This window comes from Ranitomeya variabilis, chromosome 2, assembly GCF_051348905.1.
Source record: "Ranitomeya variabilis isolate aRanVar5 chromosome 2, aRanVar5.hap1, whole genome shotgun sequence".
Taxonomy (NCBI): Eukaryota; Metazoa; Chordata; class Amphibia; order Anura; family Dendrobatidae; genus Ranitomeya; species Ranitomeya variabilis.
Window position 1 is genome coordinate 429,876,822 of NC_135233.1, and position 20,315 is coordinate 429,897,136.

At 46.0% G+C, this 20,315-nt stretch overlaps 1 protein-coding gene across 2 annotated transcripts in view; it reads left to right on the forward strand.

The window, feature by feature from the left end:
* The first annotated feature begins 601 nt into the window (after positions 1–601).
* CTTN (cortactin) overlaps positions 602–20,315 on the forward strand; it is a 38,309-nt gene continuing 18,595 nt past the window's right edge. The window contains exons 1-4 of one of the 2 annotated variants that reach the window (XM_077286969.1): positions 602–782; positions 15,739–15,819; positions 16,449–16,522; positions 19,937–20,066. In XM_077286969.1, coding sequence (XP_077143084.1) covers positions 15,739–15,819; positions 16,449–16,522; positions 19,937–20,066 — 285 coding nt within the window. In that variant the 5' untranslated portion in view covers positions 602–782. The remainder of the gene's footprint in view (positions 783–15,738; positions 15,820–16,448; positions 16,523–19,936; positions 20,067–20,315) is intronic. The other variant, XM_077286970.1, reaches the window with a different exon arrangement.

Consider the following 20,315-nt stretch of genomic DNA (forward strand, 5'->3'; position numbering starts at 1 on the left):
TATTCGCTCCTCACCCAACCGCCTCCAAGACTTCTCCAGAATATCCCCCATCCTCTGGAATTCTCTGCCCCAACACGTCCAACTATCAACCACATTTGGATCCCTCAGACGGAGCCTGAAAACCCATCTCTTCAGGAAAGTCTACAGCCTGCACTGACCCCGCTGCCTCCTCATCACTCCCGAAGCTACCGCCTCACCAACACCGGAGCTCCTGCAACCCCCAACCTACTGTCTCCTTCCCCATAATCCTGCAGAATGTAAGCCCGCAAGGGCAGGGTCCTCGCCCCTCTGTATCAGTCTGTCATTGTAACTTTGTCTACTGTAAGTGATATCTGTAATTTGATGTAACCCCTTCTCATGTACAGCACCATGGAATCAATGGTGCTATATAAATAAATAATAATAGTGAGTGCAGCTCTGGAGGATAATACACTGTGATGTCTCTAGAATGTTACACGTTGTTGTCTTCTGCTTTATGACACGGACGTTTTCTCATACATAAGATGATTACACTCGGCAGAGGATAGAGCTATACACCGTTCTCGCCGCTGGGGGTCGCCTCTTCCTCTCTTCCCCTCCATTCACCGCACAGAGATCACACAGGCGCCGCTCCTACAGTGGAACATTCCAGGGGTCACGTGATCGCTCCGCTCCAGGAAAGGGAGTAGGAGCCGGGATAATCACGTGACTCGAGTGACGTCAGATCGGGAGAGACAGGAAGTGGGATACAGAGACACCCAGACCCCTCCTCTAGAGCAGAGCGGAGCCGCGGCCGGAGCAGGGTGAGGAGCCTGCGGGCTGCAGTGTGTGGTGTCCTCCTGGTGTGGCGTCCTGAGCTCCTCGCTTCCTCCAGTACAGTCTGTATAGTGTCCTGTTGTCCTCTTCATTCAAGAAACTCGCGCCCCCTTCTCATTGCCTCGTCCCTTAACCCCCCATTCTCTCTGTACCTTGCCCTTCTTCTCAGTACCTCGTCGCCGCTGCCTCCGTGCCCCCCCTTGTTGTCACTGTTGAGTCCGTGCCTCCCCTTGTTGTCACTGTTGCCTCTGTGCCCCCCCCTTGTCACTCCTGCCTCCGTGCCCCCCCTTGTTGTCACTGTTGCCTCTGTGCCCCCCCTTGTTGTCACTGTTGCCTCTGTGCCCCCCCCTTGTCACTCCTGCCTCCGTGCCCCCCCTTGTTGTCACTGTTGCCTCCGTGCCCCCCCTTGTTGTCACCGCTGCCTCCGTGCCCCCCCTTGTTATCGCCGCTGCCTCCGTGCCCCCCCTTGTTATCGCCGCTGCCTCCGTGCCCCCCCTTGTTATCGCCGCTGCCTCCGTGCCCCCCCTTGTTATCGCCGCTGCCTCCGTGCCCCCCCTTGTTGTCGCTGTTGCCTCTGTGCCCCCCCTTGTTATCGCCGCTGCCTCCGTGCCCCCCCTTGTTATCGCCGCTGCCTCCGTGCCCCCCCTTGTTATCGCTGTTGCCTCTGTGCCCCCCCTTGTTGTCACTGTTGCCTCTGGCCCCCCTTGTCACCGCCGCCCCCCTTGTCGCCGCTGCCTCCGCCACCCCACTTTCACTGTTGCCGCTGTGCCCCCCCACCTCATCTCCGCTGCCTCCGCAGCCCCCCATTGTCACTGTTGGCTCTGCCCCCCTTGTCACCCCGTGTCCCTCTTCTTGAGTTCGCCTTGTTCTGCCATCTTGTCCAGCACTACTTATCGCCCTGTGCTTCAGCCGCCCCATCACACAGTCATCTGCAGTAAGCCGTTCTCTACCCCATCGTCTCCAGAGCCCCCATTGTCGTCTGCTCCCCAGTATACCCCTGCTGTGCTTCCCATCACCTGTCTGTCGCTCCACAGCTCCCCGCACTCCTCTTCCTCCCATCTCACTCTTTGTCTTAGGTTCTTTCATGGGTATTTCCCGACATTCTTCAGTAATTGCCCGTTATTACCCTCCTCTGTCCTGATTGACCCCGACCCATCAGCAGTGGAAGAGATCAGTAATGAAGATAATATCATTTTCTACAAATTCCACATGTAAAATCCGATTTGTGAGAATCAGCGGCGGATTCTCAGACTCTGCTGCGAGTCAGTTACTGTCACTGATCTGTAGGAGGAGGAACGGTCGCCATTTATTGGGGCGATTATTTGGCTTCTTTGTATAGATTATGTCGTTATTTCCCCCAAGTATCAGGCAGTGATTTATGTGAATTGGGGGTGGAAACCTCTTTTACTTACATAAAATGTTGGTTGTCCTAAAAATCTGTGACTGATACAACCGAGATTTCCCATTATGACCAGCAGTCCAGTGGTAGAACACTATGAAAATGGCTTTTTGGGTTGTGGTGATTTTTATTGTCCTCATTGTGATCTTTGCTCGTCGACTGGTTGAACTGGCTCTTAATGGTTATTATCCACACCTGTCCTAGACCAAAGGTGGTGCATACCCCGGTCACCTCCGTGTGGATACAGTCATACATGTAACCAGTGAATAAACTGCAGTCATGACCATTGTGACTTTCTAAACGATGTCGCAGGTGTAATATCTCTGTTTGCTTTCAATGACTCTAAATATTCTTGATCGTTTGCTACAATTGTATTTTCTATCCACCATTCCTCTGCAGCACAAACCTCTCTCCTATAGGGATAGTTGGCTACAATGAGTCAGTGAAGGAAAATGTGTAGACTTTTAAACTCCAAAAATGATTTTTGTGGATTGCAGGTAAGTGTAACAAACAATCAGCTGTGAGAGGAACTTGGTCTTTTCAGGATCTCTGCCTTTGGATGGAAGCAAGAGCGTTTCCATTCACTGACGGGTAACATCTTCATTCATTGGTTGTTGCAGAGGGGCCACAGTGCTTAATTAGTCATATGTGCAATTTTCATCTCCTTTCACTGCTCAGAGGGACATCCAGGGCGGGGGGGTGGGGACAGCCTATGGCCCTAGTGCCATATGAATGATTGAATAGCAGATCTCCCTCCCGATCCCCCTCTGCTCCTCCGTCCTGTTGGCCGTGCCCTCCACCAATCCACCTCTGTTTTTTCTTGCGTGAGACTGCAGCAGCAACAACGGTGACGGGTACGTCGGTGACATGTTGCTGGTATACTCCACAGTGCATGTGACTTTGTATCCGGCAAATCCGATGCAGTTACACTTTTTTGGAAACATATTGCTGCAGATTTTCAATACAAATTTCACTATTTTTAATGTATAGAATGAAAATCTGCAGAAAAATCCATGAGAATTCTGCCTCACTTGCAGATTTTGTCCCAGATTTGCAGCAAATCCCACTACAAAAAATGTATGTGCGGATACCTTTTTAGGATCTTTTTTTGTTTTATCTGACTTCTATGATGTCCCTAGACCCTAACTGATGTCCTCCAGGCCCGAGGCTGTGCAGATCAACACACAATTAAACTTTCAATTACTGCAAAAAGAAAAAAAATCCATAATGGGCAGATATTTTATTTATAATTTTATTTATTAATTTTTTAGCAATTGGCTTTTGGCCATTTTTGTTCCAGACGGGCGCATCTTTGTTGCTGGACCATTACAACAAATTTTTGCAGTTTTACTCCAAGTTGCAAGCCACCATCTGCCTCATGTGATATGAGGCGTTCGGACACTTCCCGTTCTTTGCTGTTTACCCTGATTTCACCCTGGGCACCGTCCTTGCTGTCCTCGGCTCTGTGCAGTGTCCTGGGAGTGACCGTGTGTATTAATAAGGCGGCCGGGGTGACTCAGCCACAGGGGATGTGTATGAGGCCGTGATCTTATAAGCAGGATAAGATGACATTTGTAATCGGGAGGTCAGGGAATGTGTCGCCCGCACAGGGTGTGACAGATCACTATTTCCTGGTTTTGCACGTTCCACATCGTGTACAGACCTGTGCCCGCATTACTCTGAGACGTGCGCTCTCACCTGGAATGTGAAGGGTTAAGATGGCATATGGTGGTCTGTGGCTGTGTGTGTTGGGGGAAAAGTGCTGATCCTATAAAGTTGGAGCGAGCGCAGGATCCTGAGTCATTCGCATTGCTTGGCAGTGTAAGGCTGTGTGTGCTAGCGACATCGTATAGGACAGATTTCACCAAGGGAACACGTCTGACTCGTCTCCTCTCATTTCCTACTATTATTATATTTTATAGGGTGATTAGTCCGATTATATCCTGCACATAGTAAATCTTGGGAATATTAACATTGTAATAGAGAGTATAGTTATCTCTGAGCTCCAATATAATGTGTATAAAGTAGGAGTGCCAGAGACAGGAGTAAAGTCACCCGTGGTGTGACTGGCTCTGCGGCCGTCCCATGCCGCCAAAAACCTGTGTTACCTGGCTCCGCGGCTGTCCCGTGCGCCTGTAACCCCCCCACCCGGTGTGATTGGCTCCACGGCCATCCCCTGCTGCCCACCCGCCCCCCTGCCGCCCGGGTGAGACTGGCTCTGCAGCCGTCCCCTAGCGAGACTGGCTCTGCAGCCGTCCCCTACCGCCCACCCACCCGGGTGAGACTGGCTCTGCGGCTGTCCCCTGCCGCCCACCCACCCGGGTGAGACTGGCTCTGCGGCTGTCCCCTGCCGCCCACCCGCCCAGGTGAGACTGGCTCCGCGGCCATCCCGTGCCGCCCACCCGCCCTGGTGAGACTGGCTCCGCAGCCATCCCGTGCCGCCCACCTGCCCTGGTGAGACTGGCTCCGCGGCCATCCCGTGCCGCCCACCTGCCCTGGTGAGACTGGCTCCGCGGCCATCCCGTGCCGCCCACCTGCCCTGGTGAGACTGGCTCCGCGGCCATCCCGTGCCGCCCACCTGCCCTGGTGAGACTGGCTCCGCGGCCATCCCGTGCCGCCCTGGTGAGACTGGCTCCGAGGCCGTCCCTTGCTGCCCTGGTGAGACTGGCTCCGTGGCCGTCCCGTGCCACCTACCCGCCCAGGTGATACTGGCTCCACAGCACTCCCCTGCCGCCCACGCGCCCGGGTGAGACTGGCTCCGCAGCCATCCGTACCCCCCCCCCCCCACGGGTGTGACTGGCTCACTATACAGTGGGTATGTAGAGTACATCATTACATGTGGTGCTGATGTCTTGTGATGCTGGGTCCCCGAGGACATCAGCAATGCAGTAAGTAAATGGCTTTATTGAAGAGCGCCCGGGGACTTATTATGGCGGCCGATCTAATCTAACAGCATCTGCTCGTATTGAACCCATAATAAATATATCTAGACGTCAATGATGTCCATATGCTTCCTGTCAGTGGTGAGGAAGCGCGGCGCGGTCAATACTTGTACATTATATATGTCAAATTCATACTGTCACTCAATAGAAACCACAGGGCTGGTGCAGAGAAAGCGCGGAGCAATTGCCCATATCAACCAATTAAGTCGCCCCTTTAATTTTCCAAAGAGCCCCTGGAAATGGAAGTATAAATCTGATCGGTTGCTATGGGCAACTGCTTCTTTTTTTTATTTTTTCCTGTTTTGGTGAATGTCCCCACACCTCAGGATTCATTTCTCATTCCTTGTCTATAGCGACCAATCAGAACGCAGCTTTTATTATTCCAGAGCTAGTTGAGAAGATGAAAGCTGAGTTCTGATTGGTCTTGTTGGGCAATGAGACCTGATCTGCCCTGATGCAGCTTCTAAAAGGGACGTGTCCTGGAGGCTGCAGCTCCTGCAAGTGTTACCCAGGGTGATCAGCTCATTTATTAAAGGGGTTGTCTCCAATTTGTCGTTCTTGGCATTATTGGTTGGAGCTCTCCTTAAGCGATTACTGCAGATTAATAACTTTATACAGGCTGCAAGGGGTTAAGCAGTCACCTGTCAGTGCGTCCGGATTCTTCTTTATCTACCACTTTGTTCTAGAGAGAGACATGTGGGTCCCGGCACGAGTCCAGCCATGTCTGTCATCGCTGCTGCTTGGCGAGAGACTGCAAACATGGCGATAACCGTCATGGTGGAGGATGAGGGTCTGCAAATTTTTTAATTTTTTTTTGCTATTATTCCCTGTAGGGAACGTGTATACCTGTGGTCACTTGTACAATACAATGTAATTCTGTCTCTGCTGAGTATTATGCATATAGGAAAGATACAGTATATATCTTAGTACCGTGTTAGCCAGTAGATATTTAGAATATTGAGAAAGGTATCAACCACTGAGGACTCTCAGTTCTAAATATTTGAGTATTATGCACTTACCGATCTTCTTTGAAGCCGATACAAACCTAAGACATGGGGGTCTTCATTGCACCCTATAATCGTGTTAATATGGGGATGGTAATGGACGCCTTCCCCTTTCTGCAGCCTCTTAAATGCCTGGGTTAACCTTTAATGTCATTGCCAATGATAACTGTTGCGACTAGTCTCCACAAGATTCATTTTGTCAATAGAATGTATTGGACGCGGTGAATCTGCACGGTTCAGTGGCCACATGCGGATTCACCTGCGATCAATAGACGGCGGTGCTTTGGTCTTAGCGAACGTTCTCTGCGTCTAAAGAGTTGCCAGTTCCAGGTAGTCTGCACGTACCCTTAGGGGGGTTACTCTCCGAAACTGCATCAGGAAAAGGAAAAGTCCTCCAAAAAGGAGCATAAAACTCCGTTCCATGAACATAGACCAAAACCCCCCATACACATTAGTTGTTCAAACCCACCAATATCAACAGGTTTGGCCACCACACTCAAGTCTTTGGGAGCCCTGGGCATTTTATTGTCTGGCGACTATAATCTCGTAGGATCTAAGAGTTATCAACTATACTGTAGATAGATGGGTGGCTCAGTGGTTAGCATTGCATGGTGGCTCAGTGGTTAGCACTGTTGCTTTCCACTGCTGGGGTCCTCGCACCAAGGATGACTTCGTATGTTCTTCCCGTGTTTGTGTGGGTTTTTAACCCCTTCACCCCCAAGGGTGGTTTGCACGTTAATGACCGGGCCAATTTTTACAATTCTGACCACTGTCCCTTTATGAGGTTATAACTCTGGAACGCTTCAACGGATCTTGGCGATTCTGACACTGTTTTCTCGTGACATATTGTACTTCATGATAGTGGTAAAATTTCTTTGATATAACTTGCGTTTATTTGTAAAAAAAACGAATATTTGGCGAAAATTTTGAAAATTTTGCAATTTTCCAACTTTGAATTTTTATGCCCTTAAATCACAGACATATGTCATGCAAAATACTTAATTAGTAACATTTCCCACATGTCTACTTTACATCAGCACAATTTTGGAACCAAAATTTTTTTTTGTGACGGAGTTATAAGGGTTAAAAGTTGACCAGCAATTTCTCATTTTTACAACACCATTTTTTTTTTTAGGGACCACATCTCATTTGAAGTCATTTTGAGGGGTCTAAATGATAGAAAATATCCAAGTGTGACACCATTCTAAAAACTGCACCCCTCAAGGTACTCAAAACCACTTTCAAGAAGTTTATTAACCCTTCAGGTGTTTCACAGGAATTTTTGGAATGTTTAAATAAAAATAAACATTTAACTTTTTTTCACACAAAATTTATTTCAGCTCCAATTTGTTTTATTTTACCAAGGGTAACAGGAGAAAATAGACCCCAAAATTTGTTGTACAATTTGTCCTGAGTACGCTGATACCCCATATGTGGGGGTAAACCACTGTTTGGGCGCATGGCAGAGCTCGGAAGGAAAGGAGCGCCATTTGACTTTTCAATGCAAAATTGACTGGAATTGAGATGGGACGCCATGTTGCATTTGGAGAGCCCCTGATGTGCCTAAACATTGAAACCCCCCCACAAGTGACACCATTTTGGAAAGTAGACCCCCTAAGGATCTTATCTAGATGTGTGGTGAGCACTTTGACCCAACAAGTGCTTCACAGAAGTTTATAATGCAGAGCCGTAAAAATAAAAAATCATATTTTTTCACAAAAATGATCTTTTCGCCCCCAATTTTTTATTTTCCCAAGGGTAAGAGAAGAAATTGGACCCCAAAAATTGTTGTGCAATTTGTCCTGAGTACGACGATACCCCATATGTGGGGGTAAACCACTGTTTGGGCGCATAGCAGAGCTCGGAAGGGAAGGACCGCTATTTTACTTTTCAATGCAAAATTGACTGGAATTAAGATGGGATGCCATGTTGCGTTTGGAGGGCCCCTGATGTGCCTAAACATTAAAAACCCCCACAAGTGACACCATTTTGGAAAGTAGACCCCCTAAGGAGCTTATCTAGATGTGTTTTGAGAGCTTTGAACCCCCAAGTGTTTCACTACAGTTTATAACGCAGAGTCGTGAAAATAAAAATTCTTTTTTTTTTTTCACAAAAATGATTTTTTAGCCCCCAGTTTTGTATTTTCACAAGGGTATCAGGATAAATTGGACCCCAAACATTGTTGTCCAATTTGTCCTGAGTACGCTGATACCCCATATGTGGGGGGGAACCACTGTTTGGACGCATGACAGAGCTCGGAAGGGAAGGAGCGCCATTTGGAATGCAGACTTAAATGGATTGGTCTGCAGGCGTCACGTTGCATTTGCAGAGCCCCTGATGTACCTAAACAGTACAAACCCCCCACAAGTGACCCCACATCGGAAACTAGACCCCCCAAGGAACTTATCTAGATGTGTTGTGAGAACTTTGAACCCCCAAGTGTTTCACTACAGTTTACAACGCAGAGCCGTGAAAATAAAAAATCTTTTTTTTCCCACAAAACTTATTTTTTGGCCCCCAGTTTTGTATTTTCCCAAGGGTAGCAGGAGAAATTGGACCCCAAAAGATGATGTCCAATTTGTCCTGAGTACGCTGATACCCCATATGTTGGGGTAAACCCCTGTTTGGGCACACGGGAGAGCTCTGAAGGGAAGGAGCACTGTTTTCCTTTTTCAACGCAGAATTGGCTGGAATTCAGATGCCATGTCCCGTTTGTAGAGCCCCTGATGTGCCTAAACAGTGGAAACCCCCCAATTATAACTGAAACCCTAATCCAAACACACCCCTTACCCTAATCCCAACAGTAACCCTAACCACTCCTCTAACCCAGACACACCCAACCCTATTCCCAACCGTAAATGTAATCCAAACCCTAACCCTATCTTTAGCCCCAACCCTAACTGTAGCCCCAACCCTAGCCCCAACCCTAACCCTAGCAATAACCCTAGCCCCAACCCTAGCCCCAACCCTAGCCCCAACCCTAGCCCCAACCGGAAAATGGAAATAAATACATTTTTTATTTTTCCCAAACTAAGGGGGTGATGAAGGGGGGTTTGATTTACTTTTATAGCGGGTTTTTTAGCGGATTTTTATGATTGGCAGCCGTCACACACTGAAAGACGCTTTTCATTGCAAAAAATATTTTTTGCGTTACCACATTTTGAGAGCTGTAATTTTTCCATATTTGAGTCCACAGAGTCATGTGAGATCTTGTTTTTTGCGGGACGAGTTGACGTTTTTATTGGTAACATTTTTGGACACGTGGCATTTTTTGATCGCTTTTTATTCCGTTTTTTGTGAGGCAGAGTGATCAAAAACCAGCTATTCATGAATTTCTTTTGGGGGAGGCGTTTATACCATTCCGCGTTTGGTAAAATTGATAAAGCAGTTTTATTCGTCAAGTCAGTACGATTACAGTGATATCTCATTTATATCATTTTTTTTATGTTTTGGCGCTTTTATACGATAAAAACTATTTTATAGAAAAAATAATTATTTTGGTATCGCTTTATTCTCAGGACTATAACTTTTTAAATTTTTTGCTGATGATGCTGTATGGCGGCTCGTTTTTTGCGGGACAAGATGACGTTTTCAGCGGTACCATGGTTATTTATATGCGTCTTTTTGATCGCGTGTTATTCCACTTTTTGTTCGGCGGTATGATAATAAAGCGTTGTTTTTTGCCTCGTTTTTTTTTTTTTTTTCTTACGGTGTTTACTGAAGGGGTTAACTAGTGGGGCAGTATTATAGGTTGGGTCGTTACGGACGCGGCGATACTAAATATGTGTACTTTTATTGTTTTTTTTTATTTTATTTAGCAAAAGAAATGTATTTATGGGAATAATATTTTTTTTTTAAAATTTATTTAGGATATTTTTTTTATTTATTTTTTTACACATGTGGGGAATTTTTTTTAAACTTTTTTACTTTGTCCCAGGGGGGGACATCACAGATCATTGATCTGGCAGTGTGCACAGCACTCTGCCAGATCTGCGATCTGCTGTGCAGGGCTGCAGGCTTACCAAGTGTCTGCTCTGAGCAGACACTCGGTAAGCCACCTCCCTCCCTGCAGGACCCGGATGCCGCGGCCATCTTGGATCCGGGCCTGCTGCAGGGAGGGAGGTAGGAGACCCTCGGAGCAACGCGATCACATCGCGTTGCTCCGGGGGTCTCAGGGAAGCCCGCAGGGAGCCCCCTCCCTGCGCGATGCTTCCCTATACCGCCGGTACACCGCGATCATGTTTGATCGCGGTGTGCCGGGGGTTAATGTGCCGGGGGCGGTCCGTGACCGCTCCTGGCACATAGTGCCGGATGTCAGCTGCGATATGCAGCTGACACCCGGCCGCGCTCCCCCCGTGAGCACGGCCGATCGCGTATGACGTACTATCCCGTCGGTGGTCATACGGGCCCACCCCACCTCGACGGGATAGTACGCCCACCCCACCTCGACGGGATAGTACGTCTGATGTCAGGAAGGGGTTAAATAGTTTCTCTGGTTTCCTTTCACCCTTCAAAGACTGACAGGGAATGTAGATTGTGAGCCTTAATTGATGAGGTCTATGGAGTTAATGACACTATATAAGCAAGTAAAATAAATATATTAGTAAAGGACACTAAGGAGAATTGTATCAGGAAAAACATTCTGAAAATCTTTGTTCCTGAAAATATATAATTTTGCATCCAGCCGATGGTATGATGCTGCTAGTTTCACATTGATCTTTGAGTCCATAATTCACAGTCTTTCCGTGCGTTACCCGCAGCTGTTTGAGCATTAACCCCATCAAATACCGGATGACCCAGTTCTCCCCGTGTACAGCATGAGCGGATATCATGGAGACAGCATGTAGAGTCCTCATATGCTATGTGATTCAAGTCCTCGCCAATTTTTAAAGGGGTCTTCCGCCACATCATTGCAATATTAAAAACGAGCAAATGGGGGAATGAAAGGCAGAAGAAGAAAAAAAAAATAATATATATATAAATTTTCACATACAGGGGTTGGACAAAATAATGAAAACATCAACAAAAGTTAGTTTAATATGGTGTAAGTCCACCTTTTGTGGCGATTACAGCCTCATTTCTCCGAGGTATGGGTTCATACAAGGTGTGAATTGTTTCCAAAGGAGTTTTAGCCCATTTTGCAGTTAAACACCCTTCAGTTCTTTGAGCGACGATGGCGGCGGAAATCGACGTCTAACTTGAATCTCTAAAATCGACCATAAATGCTCAATAATGTTGAGGTCTGTGGATTGTGGGGGCCAGATGAGATGCTCAACTTCATTAGAATGTTCCTCGTGCCATGCTTTAATGATTCTAGCTGTATGAATTGGTGCATTATCCTCCTGAATGATGGCGTTCCCTTCTGGGAACAGTGCTTGAACCACTGGATGCACTTGGTCACCCAAAATGCCTAAATAATCTCGGCTGTTAAATCTTCCATGAAGGGATATCATTGGCCCGGCGGATCTCCATGAAATAGCACCCCAGATCATCACAACCTCTGCCATGTTTTAGGTTGGGAGAAGGCAGTCTGGATGGAATGCTTCTTTCGGCTGTCTCCAAGCGTACACTCAGCTGGAGGTCGGAAATACGGTAAACGATGATTCGTCTGAGAATATCACGTTTCCACTGCTGGAGGGACCAATTCTGGAGGTTTCTACACCACTCTAAATGCTTGGAAACATTTGTCATTGAGAGCAGCGGTTTTCTAATTGCAGCTCTTCCGTGGAATCCAGATTTGTGCAGCTCCCGACGAACAGTTTTTGTGGAAACTGGGTTCTGTAGGTGTTCATTGAGCTCAGCAGTGATTTTCGGAGCCGTGGTCTTGCGATCATCTCTCACAATTCGCTTTAAAGTCCCACGGTCTCTCTCAGTCAACTTTGACTTTCGGCCGGACCTGTGCTTTGCTGCGGACGTTTTTCCTTCTCTTTCAAACGCAGTCATTACTTTGGAGACAGTACCTCTTGACACACCAAGCATTCGGGCACTTTCTGTTACATTAGCGCCTGCCATACGAGTACCAACAATTTGGCCTCTCTGAAAATCCGAGAGGTCTGCCATTGGTATCAGGTTCTCATCAATGTTCTTACAATTATGCAAAACAAACAGTTAATTTACGTACGCTTATTACATAACACAAATAATCCACTACAAAACATTACCATATGTCATGGTTTGCATGTTTATCACGTGTTCAAAGATTATGATGCCAAAACGTTAGGTGTTTGTGTGTGTGTATATATATTAATAAATATATATATATATATATATATATATATATATATATATATATATATATACATACACACACACACTCACTCACCGGCCACTTTATTAGGTACACCATGCTAGTAACGGGTTGGACCCCTTTTGCCTTCAGAACTGCCTCAATTCTTCGTGGCATAGATTCAACAAGGTGCTGGAAGCATTCCTCAGAGATTTTGGTCCATATTGACATGATGGCATCACACAGTTGCCGCAGATTTGTCGGCTGCACATCCCAAAGATGCTCCATACAAGGCAGGATGGATCCATGCTTTCATGTTGTTTACGCCAAATTCTGACCCTACCATCCGAATGTCACAGCAGAAATCGAGACTCATCAGACCAAGCAACGTTTTTCCAATCTTCTACTGTCCAATTTCGATGAGCTTGTACAAATTGTAGCCTCAGTTTCCTGTTCTTAGCTGAAAGGAGTGGTACCCGGTGTGGTCTTCTGCTGCTGTAGCCCATCTGTCTCAAAGTTCGACGCACTGTGCGTTCAGAGATGCTCTTAGGCCTACCTTGGTTGTAACGGGTGGCGATTTGAGTCACTGTTGCCTTTCTATCAGCTCGAACCAGTCTGCCCATTCTCCTCTGACCTCTGGCATCAACAAGGCATTTCCGCCCACAGAACTGCCGCTCACTGGATTTTTTTTCTTTTTCGGACCATTCTCTGTAAACCCTAGAGATGGTTGTGCGTGAAAATCCCAGTAGATCAGCAGTTTCTGAAATACTCAGACCAGCCCTTCTGGCACCAACAACCATGCCACGTTCAAAGGCACTCAAATCACCTTTCTTCCCCATACTGATGCTCGGTTTGAACTGCAGGAGATTGTCTTGACCATGTCTACATGCCTAAATGCACTGAGTTGCCGCCATGTGATTGGCTGATTAGAAATTAAGTGTTAACAAGAAGTTGGACAGGTGTACCTAATAAAGTGGCTGGTGAGTGTGATATATATATATATATATATATATATATATATATATATATATATATATATGTATAGATATATATGTATAGATATATATGTATAGATATATATACATACATACATACATACATGCATGCATGCATGCATGCATGCATGCATGCATGCATGCATGCATACATACATACATACATACATACATACATACATACATACATGCACACATACATACATACCTGCACACATACATACATACCTGCACACATACATACATACCTGCACACATACATACATTGTGTATGTGTGTGTATATATATATATATATATATATATATATATAATGTGTGTGTGTGTATATACAAAAACGCGGTAAAATCGCGGTAAAAAAGCATGCGGATTTCTGGCAGAAATGTCCGGTTTTTGTCAGGAACATTTCTGCCAGAAATCCTGACGTGTGCACATAGCCTTAGGCCATGTTCACACGTTGCGGGTTTTACCGCGGAACCGCAGCGATTTTGCCGCTGCGGGTCCGCTGCAGTTTCCATTGCGTTTACATTTACATGGAAACCTATGGAAACCGCAAACCGCTGTGCACATGCTGCAGAAAAAAATGCGCAGAAATGCAGCGGTTTATATTCCGCAGCATGTCACTACTTTCTGCGGAACTGCGGCGGTTCTGCACCCATAGACCTCCATTGTGAGGGTCAAACCCGCAGATGAAAAAATATCTGCGGGTTTTCTGCGCTTTTGGGTGTAGAAACCGCTGCAGCAGGAAGTGCGGGGAAGCGGGCGGAAGTGCGTGGGCGGAGTGTGACCGTCAGCATGGAGGCATGTATGTGTGTGTGCGTCTGTGCGTCTGTGTGTGTGTGTGTGTGTGTGTGTTTGTGTCCCCATGCGACGATAGTGCCACCCAATTGTGCTAAGTCGCCGTATGGGATTACTACTCCCATCCGATATTAGGATGGGAGAGTTGTCCCTGTGTTTCCGGCGACTTAGCACAATTGTCAGTAAAACACAAACACATACAATACACATACAATAAACGTAACATACATGACAGACATTACATACAACATATAACATAGAGTATATACTCACCATACAGCACACTGGTACGCGAAGCCCTCGGTCCCCTAGGGAAAAAGTCCAAAAAAAATAAACCAAATCCATACTCCCTGTCCGCAGAATCCAACCGAGTGTCCCACACCGATCGGCTGCTCTCCGGTGATACACTGCCAGGAGCGAAGCTCCTAGCAGTGTATCACGTCCTTTACCGGAGTTCAGCGGCTCCGGCGTCTCTATTTACGGCAGTACAGCTGCGTGTGAGCTTTCCCACGCAGCACTGCCGTAAAGCGAGAGTACCGGGGTCAATGAACGCCGGTAAACTCTCGCGCATGCGCAGTTACACACCGACAGGAACTATGGCTCCTGTCAGTGTGTTGCTGCAGCCGTGGAGAGCAGACATATCTCTGGATGTGTCTGTTCTCCATGGCAGATCGTCGTGGGACCCTCGTTGGATTTCTGCGGACAGGGCCAGGGAGTATGAATTTGGTTTGTTTTTTTATTTCTTTTGCAGGTCGAGGGTCTTCAGATGGATTGAGCGTATAATAAAGGAATTGTCAAAAGGTGGGTGTCTTTATTTCATTAAAATATTTTTTTCTAGTGTCTGTGTTTTTTTTTTAACCCTTTAATAGGATTAATAATGGATAGGCGTCTTATTGACGCCTCTCCATTATTAATCTGGCTTATTGTCACCTTACAATAGCAAGGTGACATTAACCCCTTATTACCCCATATCCCACCGCTACACGGGAGTGGGAAGAGAGGGGCTAAGTGCCGGAATTGGCGCATCTTTTAGATGCGCCTTTTCTGGGGCGGCTGCGGGCTTCTATTTGTAGCCAGGGGGAGCAAATATCCATGGCCCCTTTCCTAGGCTATGAATATAACCTGCACCTGCGTTTTCTGCCAAGATCTGCGGTTTTTAGTACAGGAAAATCTGCAACGTGTGCACATAGCCTTACAGTCCTCTCCATACAAGACAATCCTTCCTGATCTACAGTAAACGTCCTGATTCCAGGCTGATACAATGTAGCGGTTACAAGTAATCAATATTGCATTCCATATTCAGGAACATTGCATGCTGAGAGTTGTAGTTTTCAAACAGTTGAAGACCATTGTTCCTTTCCTTCTGAACATTGAATGGTGGTTAGTGATGAACTATCTGTACAGTATCGGATCACTGATGCTTATGTCCACGGCCTCCATTCAGGAGTTTTGTTTGTTTGATTTCCTTTTTCTGTGCGCTGTGCCTTTAAGCAGATTATAACATTCTCACATCTCGGCTTCTCTGTGATGCGTAATAACATCCTGACTCAGTATAATAATGGCCGGCTTTTATCTTCCAGATGTGGAAATCTGCAGCAGGACATTCTCTTTCCATTTCTGCGGATGACGGAGACGACTGGGAGACAGATCCTGACTTTGTGGTGAGCTGATAAAATCCATTGAAAGCTTCATGTAGCTTTGGCCTGATTGATTCTATTCATTACTTATTCTGCCGATGCTTTTTTTTTTTTTTTTTGGATTATCAGACTTTTTAGTTTCGTAAAACTTAATCATTGAACAAATGAAAACTCCTGCAACTTTCTAATTTACCTCGTGTTTCAATTTCCTTACATTTTTCAAGACACTGGTTTGCTGTCAGTGAATAGGAACTCGTCTTCATTCCAGCATGGTGAATCTGTACATATCTAGTCCTTCTCTCGCTGGGAAGTGGTGCTGAGTGTCGGACCCCCCACCGATCAGACATTGATGACCTATCCTAAGGATACACCATCAATGTTAAAGTCTTAGACAACCTCTTTAAAGGGGTTATCCCACAAGTAATGCGTCACCTGGCCTCAGGATAGACGATGAACGTATCATTGCTGGGGTTCAATATGGGGACCCCCACCGATCCAGAGAGGGCTTGACATAAGTTCGGTGTCAGTGGAGCGGTAGTTGGCATGTGTGATCATTATCTGTCTGTTTTATGCTCCAGTCACATCCAAAGCTGCATTCAGATTTCAGACTGAAAAAGCCAAATTAATATATAATTTCATTTTATAATTTACAGAATGACCTCAGTGAGAAAGAGCAGAGATGGGGGGCAAAAACCGTGGAAGGATCTGGGCACCAGGAGCACATCAAGTAAGTAATGTCCACCATTCATGACTTACTACCATTGTGGTCCGGCTAGATTGCTCATTAGGGCATACGCCAGGGAGCCCATCACTGTCAGCAGGTGCTATGTAGGAACCTGTCCACTGCTTTACCCCTCTATAATAGCTGATCAGTGATCATCTGGGGACGGACACTTTCTGTATCCTCCATTCAGACACAGAGGTAGCCATCTATTACATTACTGGCTATCTAACTAGTCACCATGTAATGCCACACATCCCCCGCATGGGATAGAAGGGGCACCCGTCCGTTGCTGTCTTGTCCTTTTATTAATAAAGGGAATACAAGAAGTGATGGACTTGACACCACATGGCGGGGGGTCCTACAGCTTTAGCAGTATTGGATTTTTGACTGCAGCGATAATCTAATATATAAAGCTGAATGTGTGTATGTATGTGTGTGTGTATGTCCGGGATTGGCATCTGCACCGTCGCAGCTACAGCCACAAAATTTTGCACAGTCACACGTCTGGACCCCGAGAGCGTCATAGGCTATGTTGTGAGGCAAAATTTTAACCCCGCGCGTTCCAATTCACCAAACAATTTTGCCCCTATCTACATAATGGGGAAAAAGTGAAAGGAAAAGTGTTGGAGGCAAATTGACAGCTGCCAGATGTGAACAAGGGGGACTTAAAGAATGAGAGCGATGGAAAGAGTATATACCGTACAGCTGCTAAGGTGGGGCCCCGACATGGGATACTCACCATGGGATATGAACACACACACAAAATGCGCCACACACTACCACGTGCTTGAACACATATATCACCCTCAGCACACATTTCACCACACATGCACCAACCTCGCCACATAAAAGTCGAAACACAAAAGTCGCCGCTCAAAACTCGCCACGCGCAAAACTCGACACATGCAAAACTTGCCACATGCAAAACTAGGCTCACGCAAAACTCGCCACACGTGCAAAACTCACCTCATGGAAAACTTGCCACATGCAAAACTAGGCTCACGCAAAATTCGCCACACGTGCAAAACTCACCTCATGGAAAACTCGCCACATGCAAAACTAGGCTCACGCAAAACTCGCCACACGTGCAAAACTCACCTCATGGAAAACTTGCCACATGCAAAACTAGGCTCACGCAAAACTCACCTCATGGAAAACTCGCCACATGCAAAACTTGCACACGCGGAAAAATTGCCACATGCACAAAAGTTGCAACACATGCAAAAGTTGCCTCACACAAAACTTGCACATACTCAAAACGCACCACACATAAACCTCGCCACGCGCAAAACTCGCCATGCGCAAAACTTGCTGCACACAACTTGCTACACTAACCTGTCACATGCAACTCGACACCCAAAAAGTTGCTACACACATGTCGCCACACAACTCATCTCACAAAAGTCGCTACATGCATGTCGCCACACGCAACTCAACACACACAACTTGACACATGAAACTCGCCCTAAAACACACACAAGTCTGGTATTATCCTTCAAAAATAAAAATCTTATTAATAAGCAGACAAACTACAATAGCAACAACTGTACCATATAGGAAATACGGCAGCTGTCAGTCACATGACCTGTCTATTATGTGTATGTGTGAGCTAATATATACTGCCGGGGGGAGGGCTTCCTGTTGGCTGGGGATTTATCAGGCTGCCAATTTAGCTTACAAATACTGAGGGAAAAATACTGACCAAATAACGTGTGAACGAGGTCTAATACAGGAGGAGGTGTCATACAGGTATATACTATATAAAGGGGAGATGACACACAGATATATACTATATACAGGAGGAGATGACACACAGGTATGTACTATATACAGGGGAGATGACACACATATACTATATACAGGGGAGATGACACACACGTATATACTATATATAGGAGGAGAGGACATACAGGTACATACTATATACAGGGGAGATGAGACACGTATATACTATATACAGGAGGAGATGACACCGGTATATGCTATATACAGGAGGAGATGACACACAGGTATATACTATATACAGAAGGAGATGACACACTGGTATATACTATATACAGAAGGAGATGACACACTGGTATATACTATATACAGGGGAGATGACACACAGGTATATACTATATACAGGAGGAGAGGACACACAGGTATATACTATATACAGGGGAGATGACACATTTATATACTATATACAGGAGGAGATGACATACAGGTACATACTATATACAGTAGGAGATGACACACAGGTATATACTATATACAGGAGGAGATGACTTACAGGTATATACTATATACAGGAGGAGATGACACACGTATATACTATATACAGGAGGAGATGACATACAGGTATATACTATATAAAAGAGGAGATGACACATAGGTATATAGAGGAGGAGAAGACATACAGCAGGTATATACTATATACAGGGGAAATGACATACAGGTATATACTATATACAGGAGATGACATACAGGTATATACTATATATAGGAGGAGATGACATACAGGTATATAGTATATACAGAAGAGATGACATACAGGTATATACTATATACAGGAGGAGATGACACATGGGTATATACAATATACAGGAGGAGATGACATACAGCAGGTATATACTATTTACAGGGGAGATGACCTACAGGTGTATACTATATACAGGAGATGACATACAGGTGTATACTATATATAAGGGAGATAACAGACATGTATATACTGAGGTGAAAATGAGGGGTGTGAGGTGAAAATGAGGGGTGTGAGGTGAAAATGAGGGGTGTGAGGTGAAAATGAGGGGTGTGAGGTGAAAATGAGGGGTGTGAGGTGAAAATGAGGGGTGTGAGGTGAAAATGAGGGGTGTGAGGTGAAAATGAGGGGTGTGAGGTGAAAATGAGGGGTGTGAGGTGAAAATGAGGGGTGTGAGGTGAAAATGAGGGGTGTGAGGTGAAAATGAGGGGTGTGAGGTGAAAATGAGGGGTGTGAGGTGAAAATGAGGGGTGTGAGGTGAAAATGAGGGGTGTGAGGTGAAAATGAGGGGTGTGAGGTGAAAATGAGGGGTGTGAGGTGAAAATGAGGGGTGTGAGGTGAAAATGAGGGGTGTGAGGTGAAAATGAGGGGTGTGAGGTGAAAATGAGGGGTGTGAGGTGAAAATGAGGGGTGTGAGGTGAAAATGAAAAGGTGTGAGTGCAAAATAGTGGAGTAATCAGAAAATGACAGATGTGAGGTCGAAATGACAAGTGTTAGGGGGGGAATGAGAGGAGTGAGGGGGAAAATGAGAGATGTGAGGGGGAAAATGAGAGGCGTGATGGGAAAATAAGAGAAGTGAGGTGCTATAACTAACCACAGATATTTACTATGCCCAGGCAACGCCGGGCTCTTCAGCTAGTATATATCTTATTCTTCCTTTTGTCCCTTTCCCTTAGCATTCATACATTGAGGGAAAATGTCTCGCAGGAGCACCAGTCCCTGAAGAAACAAGAGCTGGATGAAGGACCCAAAGCCTCTCACGGATATGGAGGAAGGTTTGGTGTGGAGCAGGACCGCATGGACAAGGTGAGATGTGGAGGACGCCACGGGGCATAGTCATCAATGGCTTCGTAAGGAAGGTTTGCAGAGCGAAAGCAAGTTATTTAACCCTTTCCTCACGTGCCGTCACTTTTCTGCTCTCTGGTGTAATTGGGGGACTCCTGTTCTGGTGATGGGGACACAGGGGGACCGGCATCTATCAGACACTTAAGGCAGATACTGTGGATATACCAAAAGTCTTCCATGAGATGATCACTTTAATATGGATAGGTTCCT